Here is a 10,329-nt window from a genome sequence, read left to right on the forward strand (position 1 = left end):
GGGATTCATTGCTAGGCTTAGAACACAACAATATTATTACCACTTGTCAAATTTCGATGGAGGCCTGAGAGGCCCGTGTACTGTGCGATGTCAGTGCACGTTAAAGATTCCCAGGTGGTCGAAATTTCCGGAGCTGTTTACTACAGCGTCCCCATAGCCTGAGTTGCTTTGTGACGTTAAACCTCCATAAACCATAAACCGCCCATTTTCAGCCGGGCAGAACCGTTGCCCGAATGAACCTGTGGGAGCATTGCAAAGTTGAGGCTTTTGATTTCTCTCAAGATAGCATAAAAGTGGGGTTGCGGCAGACCATGGCACAAGCTGCTTTATGCATCTCCTCTGTACTGCCCTACTTTCTTGGGGAAGCTGTAGTAATCATGCTGACTTTTTTGTTATTATTGGTAATCTTTTCCCTCCATACTCTGCTTTGCGTACAGGTGTCAACATTGAAACTAAGTCATGCACAATGCCGAACTTGAAGACTCCATCAGGGCTCCCGCTTTCTGACCATGAAGCCGTTGAGGTGGTGATGCGTGTCACCAAGTCCAGTGAATGTGAGTGACTCTTGACTTGCTTGAATTCCTGTGTCTGTAGGGCAGCAAGCTGCAGTAGCTTAAAGCTTTACGTTGAATTCTTTGCAGCAAGTTGCTTAATGCTTTCCCTAAGTTGAGCGTGCATTAGTATTGCATTATTTCTTTATTCATGTTATTGCACAGGCATTCACGCTGAAGAATAAGACAGTCAGCAATTATGCTTGCAGTTTCTTGACAGTGTTACTGTTCTTCTCCTCTTGCCACGCAAATTCTATGTTTGCAGTGTGGTGAACGTTATGAGTTGATTTTGCCTTATTTTGTGTACACTAGAACACGGGCCCACTGTTACGTTCCCGGCTGATATGTTTCCTTGAGCCCATCCTACTGTAGCTCCCAAAGAAACCCATGCAATACAAACTTGACTGTTGCATCACAACATGTCAGTGTTCTTGCTTAATTGGTATAGCGAATTTCACCTCGCAGTAGTGCTTTACTAAATGCTGGCATTTTGACAGCTTATGTTTAGCGCGTCCGAAACAGCGGCGGCATGCCGGCTTAAGTGGAGCTGTGCTTCACTGTCGCTTGACCGCCAGCAGGGTTGTTGGCTCCCGGTGCACTTCTGGTGCTGTTGCCCAGTCTCGCGCCCCGCACGCTTACAGGCAGCGTGAATTTTGCTGCATCTGTTACAATGCAGCTCCATCGCTGCTGCGACACGAGCGCGAATGACAGACGGCCTTAAAACGGAACTGTCACAAGAGGGGGGCACACAGGCAGCCTTGTAAGAGATGCGGTAGCGCGAGTTGGCTCCCAGGGTTTTTGTTTCTGTAATCCGCTTTTTTCATTATCTTTGCAGTTTAAAACAGGCAGTTTGTGTATCCCATTCGACGGGGATTGTGTAGGATTAAAGCCGCTTCCGCGAAAACAGCACAGAATCGCACGCGTGCCCCAACTTTGCCTGCTCTGCGCACACTCCCTCCGCGCCCTTGCCTTCGTTTCACCGACAGCTGCTCAGGCAGACGGATCACTGCAGGGCGTTTCGAATGTTACGCGTGTACAGAGTGACCGCAAGAGACACAGAGCCTTGCAAATTCCAGAAAAGCATGTTACACCTGTTAGAAAGAAAAGAGAGCACCAGATTACGATAGAAAATTTTTGCACGTGCCGCGTTCAGATACTACGTTTCCAGGCTGGTACACTTTTTTCCCGCAGTGCAGAGAAAAACTTAACTGCGATGTTCTACTGTGCCAGCCTGCATGTTTTTGCATCAGTAATGCAGGGTTCTTTGCTGGTCTCGAAACTGTAATAACCGCTTTACCATGAGGTTTGCTCTGCCCTTTTTGCTAAATAAATTCATTCATTCACAAATTTTATTACCTTATTATTGCACTAAACAAGAATCAACCTTATTGGGAGTTTAAATGGCTGATGTCACCATTTAAACTCTATGCGATGAATCATTTACTCCATTAATATGGAACAAAAGTGAGGAATAGGCACTGTCTTACGCCTTTCGCCAAATGATGGAACAAAATTGTAGCCGTATAGCTACACTTGGGTGGATTCCAATGAGCAAGTAGCTCCTGTTCTGGAATGGAGTCTCTTGGTCTGAACACTCTTGAAGTCCGAAATGGACTAATTTCTTGCCATCGATGCTGCCACCTAGCCTGTCGTCTGCTTCTGCTTGGTCTTGTGATAATCGTGGTTACCATCGTTGCCAATGTCGCTGGCTCGCCGCTTGTTCATGCCTCTCCACAGTGCCTGCTGTGATACAATAGTTCGGAGTGTCACCGCTTTACGCAACAGTAAGCTACATTGAACTATTCCTGTGAAGCCTGCAACGTGCTCCCACGATGTGATCTTCCTTTTTATGCACCACCATCGAGCAAGATTTTCCGCTTAGGCCTCATTTTCACAGCTGTTTTTGGTGTGAAGCACGCCTGAGCTCTTTGATCTTGCCAGCTGCTAAACTTTCCATGCGGTCCATCTGTAAAAAAAAAACAGAGATCTTATTGGGTCAAAATCTGGGGTTTAGAGATTCTTGCGACACCCTTGGTCAGTAACGTAAACTGTGTTCAAAGTACAAACTCCATGATTGTTGATAAACACGCACCCGCCTGGCAGCAAAGTCAATAAAGCATATGCGGCAACAAGATCCATAAATATAACAATGTGATAAGTGAGAGATGAATTAAGAGGTACAAGCAAAAACAGATGCTCTCCGGAAGATGATGGCGACAGATGGTGGCAGCTTTTATACTGGATTAATTCAATGGAAAAAAGCAAAGACCAGACCTGTATATAAAATTAAAATGGCAAATCAGGAAGGAATCATTCTATAATAACTGAAGGGGCAGTGCCGTACTCTTTTGAAGTGAAATTAGGATGGCTTAGAATGCGAAAAAGCAAATTTAACCTAAGAAGTTGACACGAGCTGTGTGGTAAATCTGTTGAAACAATTGAACACATTTTAGTGGAACGTTTCGGTATCAATCCAAATGTTGATACAGGCACAGTCACTCTTCATAGGTAATATGAATGAATATGGAATATTGAAACACAGGTAATATGAATGAATCTGCAACAACTGTTAGCAAAAAGCAATGGGAAGATTGGCAATTCGAAAACAGGGTGGTGACATAAGGGTATTCAAGGTCAGGATTAAAAATTGTTCAGATGTGAAATTGAATAGAATTTGTATTTAAAGGAATAGGAGAATCTATAGATAGTTCGGTTGTGTTTGACAGATTAGTTAGAGAAATGCAAAGAAAAAGAAATACCTAGCATTGGGTACCTGCCACCGTCCTGTGTCAAAGGAGATGCTCCTAACATCCATCCATGACGTGGAGCTTCCTAAATGGTATGTCTAAGAGCTCTGATCTGCGCGGTGTGTTGCAGGCGACTGCAGCTTGCTGCATCAAATTGGAACTGTGATGGGACAGACTTTCGACATCAAGCTATCAGTAAAGCTTTTGAGGCAACATTGTTACTCAATCGTATTAAGAAACCAAGCTATAGAAGCATGAAAATGAAAACAAACACTGTCATGCCAGAGCACCCCTGGTGGTGTCCTCATTCTGCGTTTGTTTTTGGTCAATGTTTGTGTGGCACATGACCATGAAAACTGCAGTGAATAAGGGATTCAAAACTTTTGATAGCATTTGTAAGGTGACATCGCTTCATCTACGATAATAGGCTACCAAATGAGCATGAAAAGAACAAACAGACAACTGGCCAACGACTCCTCACTACTTTTGGATTGCGGATGTAAGCCGCACAAACAAGAGCGCTAGCTTTGACAGCGTTGCACCTGATGTACGAAACGGAGTACAGCTGGTTCACCGGCTGCCCGTGCCGCTTCCTGCCTCTTTCCGATGCTGGCATGACTGTGAGAGTTGGGATGCACAAATGCCATGTTTGCACACCATTCCTGTAGGGAGGACAACTTTTACTCCTTTAACTCCTAAACACCTCTTCAAGGGAGTATCAATACTCCATATTGATGGAGTAATAAAATCCGCATTTGGGTGTGCGCTAGAGGGTGTCATTAGGGTTTGATTCTGCGAACAGTGTAGCCTCAGCATCGAAGAGATAATCACAATTTTCATTTTGCCTTGCTGCTGTGTTTTATCCTGTTGTGCTATTTGCTGTCCTTGTGGGCGTCTTCCCGCATTTATAGGAATGCAGCATATCACTGCAGCCTGTCTGACAAAAAGTGCTGTCTCCAAGAGAATTCGAGAGGTTTTGTCCTTGGATACAAATTTGCAGCCTTGTTTAATCTATGAACTTTCTTCAAGCTGTGGGTATATGATGTTGCACATGACGATTGGCCTGCCTATTTTTTTTTCTAAGTTTTCAGCAAGCCCATTATCAATTATTTGTTACTTTCTCGCATTGGTGTTCACATTGCAGGTGCAGTTTGAAAATGAGTTTGTGTGGAGGTAATTTGTGACGATATTGCGATTTGATGAAAGCTTCGAGCTGAAAATGCAGTACCGCCCTATTTTTTGTTGGTTCTTGACTGCTTGTGGCACATGGCTCTGCAGTGGTGCCTGGTGGTCACTTGACACCTGGGTTAGTGGGTGCCAATGGCAGTGGTGCAGCAACTGCAGGCCACGCAAACCTGAGTGAGGCAGCGCGCGCCACGGGACTGCTGGATGCACTCCACAGGGGCCAGGAGCAGCTGCGACAGAGCATGGATGGGATCCACCTTGACCGCATCTTTTACATCGTGGCTGCCTGCTTCATGGCCTGCATTCTGGCAGCCACGGTGCCCCTGCACCTTCCACAGGTGATGAACAGCGCAGCAGGTTCAGTTCTGTAAATTTGAGCACTACTAATTGGGCGAATATTAATGTGTTTCAAACGCCGCAAGGGATTGGGGGGGTTAGGGGGGCTGGGGTAAATCATTACTGTTTTGCTCTACTTCGCATCCATCCCGTGAGATCCACACCTAGTTCGGTAGCCTCGCAATAAGCTGCGAAACAGGGCAGTTTTGGGCTCACTTAGAGGACTTTTTTCTGCTTTCTGTCTCTATCGTGTAGCGCCCATATTTTTCACGTTCTGTGTGGAAATTTTTTTATGCTTATGAGCACCCGCCTCGAAGTCCGTGTCCGTGCGGAGCATTCCCGCATGTGGGCTCGGCACCTGCGTCTTTGTTGCTACCAAGCACCACGTTTGCGGACGTTCATTCTAGCCATGACTTATATGTCATATTTATAATGTGCATTTAAACTGCTGTGTCGACCTCATTCGTACTAGCCCTGTGTGAGATATAAATGGGCGCGACTGCTGGGTTTGTTTGCACTTCACAATTTAATTCAGTTGTGCCATGCGCTGCACCATTTGTTTAAAAAAAAAATGAAGTTATACAGCATGAAACTTGCAGACCTCTCAGGTGTCTCTGTGCCATTAATGACAAACCTAATGGTGTAGCACACCTTTACATCATACTCAAACTTCTCCTGTGTTGTTTGCCAACCCAAGAGATTTGGAAACTAGAAAATACATGCTTCACAGTGCTTTTAAATAAGTTGCATTGCTCCAAAATGCTCCAAGTTGGAAGTTTTAGTGCTCCAGAGTAGTCTTAAATTGACATTCCTCTGCTCCAAAGTGCTCGAATTGGAAAACTTGGTGCTCCAGAAATTGCTGCAAATTGAATTTTACCACTGGCCTCATTGAATATAGCAAAGGGCAGTAGAAAGTCAGGTGGAGTGGTGAGGCTGCTGTTGTATGCAACTCAATAATGAAGCAGCAAATGCTTCTGAATGGAAGCCATCTCATTCATTCAATGGCATTGAGCTATTGTCATGCTGTCGTAGTCAACTACTTTGCGCCTGACAGCTGTCTTCAATGCCATGCTAGCAGGTACAACGCAGTTGACTGCGACATCTTGACAATATGCCAGTCCCATTGGTTACAAGGCCTCTGCTTCATTCTTGAGTTGTATCCAGCCATAGGAAGTTTGTTGGGTTGGGGTGGCTGCAGCTGACCTCGACCCTGCCTTTGGATCTGCATACTAATGTTGACGAAGGTACTGATAACGATGAGTCTGTTGTGCACCTCTCATACTGATCCAGGCCTACCACTGGATCCTGGTGCTCAGCCGCACGATTGCAGCCCTGCTGTTGGGCTTCTGCCTCATCATGGCCATCTTCTGGACCTCGATGGAGAAGAGTTCGCTGCTCGAGGCGCGCAAGTCCATGCGCCTGCTATGGAAGGCATACACCAGCGAGTTCGACAGCACGATGACCATAACGCCCGGCGACGCCTCGCCCAATACAATGCCCTGCGAGCCGCTGCTTCAGATCCAGGGGGATCAGAGGGTCTGACGCAGTTTCACCATCACATTGCCCAGCTGTGCATCGGTGGGCGCATCGTCTGCGACGATATCACATCCGGGCATAGTGTTTGTGTGACTTTGGACACATTTATGATTGCGTTTATGGCAGTCGTCAGCTGCTTTATAAGTGGTATTGCGATGAATAAGCGGCTGAAGAGGTGGTCTCATAATGCAGTGGCATCACCGTCATGATGTGTGCTGTTTTCGAGGACCCATTCGGGACCAAGAAACTTGTGGTGGTCAATCTGTGAGCTACTTTCCTGCGATGCTCCGCATTGCAAATCGTATTTGCTGCTGCAAAGAAGTATGTTTAATTGCAGCATTCAGTGGCTGACACTTAGCAAGTTTGCTCAAGTGGCAGAGTTTTTGGGGACCATAGGTAGTATTTTTTGTGTTCCTGGCACATATTCAGTGCGTAGCATTGGCCATGTACCTAGAGGCGTCAATTTTTTGCGCTAAAGTACTTTCTTGTTGAGCCATTCCTTTTGTGGTGTGGTGCTACTTAGAGATGTGACTGCTAAAGCACAGACATGTGAAATCCACATGTACGACTACCCTGGTGACCTCTGGCTCTCGTTTCGTGCGGGATGTTGGCTCACTTTTACCTCTTACTGGTAGCATATATAGTCTTGCAAACCATCTTTTCATGAAGCAGACCTGCCTGCCACTTTATGATGTCATTTATTTTGCACCCTTGATTCATCATAGACTAAGTGATTCTTTTAAGCTTCTCGTCATTGTAAAGACTGGTATCCTTTGTCTTTACAATGCCTGCGCCACGTGGCTATGTTAGACAGGTGGCACACCCTGGCACATAAATAATATCGATTACCCGTAATAGCCGACTGTAGATTAGATGTTAGATACCGCTTTGTTTTGTCACACCTGCTGCTGGTAATTTTGCTTAGCCACTGTTTCACTATCACTTCAGTTAATTCATGGAACAAAAAGTGATCTTTGGTGGACAGTCTCGCGAGTTCTTGTTTTGACTCTTTACCATCTAAACTGATGTGGTAAGCTTAAAGCAGCAAGGTGGAATATTTGCTTTAAATTATCGGCTGATTAAGGCTACCTATGGATACTAGCACCTATATGTGCTCTACATAAAGGCCTACTTATAAGTTGAGAATTAATGAACTGCACCAGCATTTGTAGCTGTTGCTGCAGCAAGTATCGATTGAGAATTATTAAAACTCTCGTTTGTGTGCTTGGATGTGCAAAAGCATCTCTTGTAAGGTAATGAAGTAGTGCATTCTTTGATGCTATGGATCATTCTAAACAGCTTTAGCGGTTATAAAGCGTGGTGTTTATTTAACTTCATTAGTGTGCTACTCATGGGAGCGAACGACACTGGACGCAAAAACCAGCACCCTGTCTGTGTGTGGCTGTTGCGTCCAGGCCCATTTGCAGCTTCACTTACATGGTGTATATTGTTAAGACATAATGCTAGGGAACTCCGGTCAGGTGGCTGAGAGTGGCATATGCACGTTACTGTGAGCCTATATTTTGATGCTTAGAAGCTGTGTCAGCTGAGATGCCACTAGGACATTATAAATCTTCACAAATGTTTTTGGTTTTAAAGCTCTCAACTTTTACCACAAGATGTAATGAAAGATTGTGCAAATTTTTGTCTAGGCAGATTAAGTGCCACATTCAGCTTTAGTACAGCTTACCAAGCTCTACTATTTAATTAGCTGCACTCATCAAATTAGCCCTTGTAATGCATACAGGAAACATTGATTGATAATGGCATCTAAATGTCTGTGCAAAACATTGATTGACCTGTAATGGTGGTGTGTATTTCTTCATTGGCTTTTACTTTCATGCTGCTTTGCTATTGTAGACTTAGTGTTACTTCCAATTATAACGCTCAAGGTATGACGGTGTATAAAAGAACTAATAATATTGTATATTTAATTTGTATTTTAGACATCTTTCACGCATGTTGCTGCCATTGAGATTTCACAATGCAAAGATCTGAAGCTTCCAGAAGGCTATGGTTCTTTCCAGCACCATGGATTTAGCGTACACTCTGCTAAGGCAACCCATCAAATGTACATTGTAGCGGAGGTTGTGTCAAGGTGCCCATTTGGGATTACCTGGTATAATATGAAAGGACTGAGCATCCTGTACTCGGACAATGGGCTCAAGGTATGCACTGATCTGTGGAGTTGGCCTTCGATCAAATGCAACAACAATTTTAGTTTTTCAAAGATATTATTTACCGAGGCAAGCAGCGCTGCACTGGTTAGAATATAGTTCCTATGCCAATGAGAGATTTTTGCCATCGAAAGCTGGCAGTGCTATTGCTTTACAGACAACTGACTAGCTACGGGTTTGTAACATTCTCATTAAAGGGTTTACATCATACTGATTGCTGCGTTTTGCTGTAGAAATTTCATGGTAGCCTTTACTCCCTATCCTCACACTTGTTATGAATTGCTGTTACTATCTATTGTGAGGACAAAACCTGCAATGCTCTGCGTAGGGTGCCCTTTATAAACGTTTACAGCTGGCGCCTGTGAGAGTGACAAAACACTGGTCCACACTCCGCGGCGTCCTGCATCAGTCCACTGGCCGACCACAACAGTAAACGAAATCATTTTTAATGTTTAACTATATAAGCAAGCTTGGTATCACAATTGTAGAGTATAATTTTTTCTTGTCATTATCTTGTTTAGGTGACAAAAAAAGTTAACTATGCACTACATTTTTGTCGTGGAGAAATTCTGTGCAGCGGTCCTGAATGTGGGCGGAGCTTCACTGCACACTTAACTTCTATCAGAATATGGTAAACATGCATTACCAAGTGGAATTTGCCTACGCCTAATTTCTTCTGCAATATAATTTTGGTTTTGGTTCAAGCAGTCGAACCTGAATAACAACCACGATGTCACAAGTAGGTAAAAACTCTGTTGCAGTTGTGTACAGCTCCCTGGGCGAGCCGCTGTGCCTTCCAAGTCTCGCGATCACTGCACTCCTTTGGTTGTGCACAGCAACCTGGATGAGCCACTGTGCCTTTAGAGGGACCCTGAAATCGTTTTGAAGGTGGCTATAAAATGTGTGCATTATTTATAGTAAAGGCGACTGAGTTTTCATGCCGCGTAAAGGTCTCCAAAATCGAGCCCGTAATTTAGAAATAATCTGAAAGCCTCGTTCCTATGCCTCGCAGTGACGTTCGGTGCCGATTGCTAATGCGAATTTTCCTTTTAACTTCGTAAGGCACTCGTGACATCAGCAATGAAAAACTAATGGTGCTCAGAGACGGCGCGCACGGTCAGCTGTAGACTTCGCTCCCTTCCATACTACCCCCAGTTGCACCATGACGAGGTAGCGAGTGGCAAAAAAATAATAAAATGAGCCGGGTTGGCCTGGTGAAGCTTTCGTGGGGCCCTGGCCTATTATTTTTTCCTGGGCCGCTCTGGTCTGAGAGGGAAAGAGCAGAGGGCCACTTTTAATCACTCTCTGTTGCTACACAAGTAGGATGGAAAATTTTTGCAGGAGGGTAAAGGGCAATTCAGTATTTTGGCTTTTCTTGCCCTTAGTGAAAACCGTTGCAGGGACCCTGTAACGTTACTGTCGTCCAGACAAAACAGCGGGCTGCTCGTCCGGAGGTCTTTACACCACCCGTTTTATTATGACGATAGCCATACAACTTGAACCTGACAAGCGCTGCCGAAAGAGTTTTCCACAATACACCTTTACGATGGCAGCAAGACGCAATGAAGTCAGCAGCGGATAGCGTAGGGTGCCTCACACACAATAGTTTGGTGATCACGAGACTTGAAAATAAGATGTGATGATGCATACATCTTGCACTCCTCAGCTATTTTTCAGCACATCTAAAAAGCGCACATTTGCCTTTCCACTGCACAGAAGACATGGAAGACCACGCGCTCACATAGCACTACCAGACCGTGGCGGCAGAGTTTCGATGGAGGCGAAACACAAAAGGTG

General features: G+C 44.8%; 1 protein-coding gene across 2 annotated transcripts in view; it reads left to right on the forward strand.

Annotated features, from left to right (window-relative positions):
- Positions 1-8,746, forward strand: part of nSMase (neutral sphingomyelinase) — a 37,386-nt gene extending 28,640 nt beyond the window's left edge. For both annotated transcript variants that reach the window (XM_077636894.1, XM_077636893.1), the window contains 3 exons: positions 438-554; positions 4,577-4,821; positions 6,110-8,746. In XM_077636894.1, the coding sequence (XP_077493020.1) occupies positions 438-554; positions 4,577-4,821; positions 6,110-6,361 (614 nt within the window). In that variant the 3' untranslated portion in view covers positions 6,362-8,746. The remainder of the gene's footprint in view (positions 1-437; positions 555-4,576; positions 4,822-6,109) is intronic.
- Positions 8,747-10,329: the final 1,583 nt, after the last annotated feature.

Source organism: Amblyomma americanum, chromosome 9, assembly GCF_052857255.1.
Source record: "Amblyomma americanum isolate KBUSLIRL-KWMA chromosome 9, ASM5285725v1, whole genome shotgun sequence".
NCBI lineage: Eukaryota > Metazoa > Arthropoda > Arachnida > Ixodida > Ixodidae > Amblyomma > Amblyomma americanum.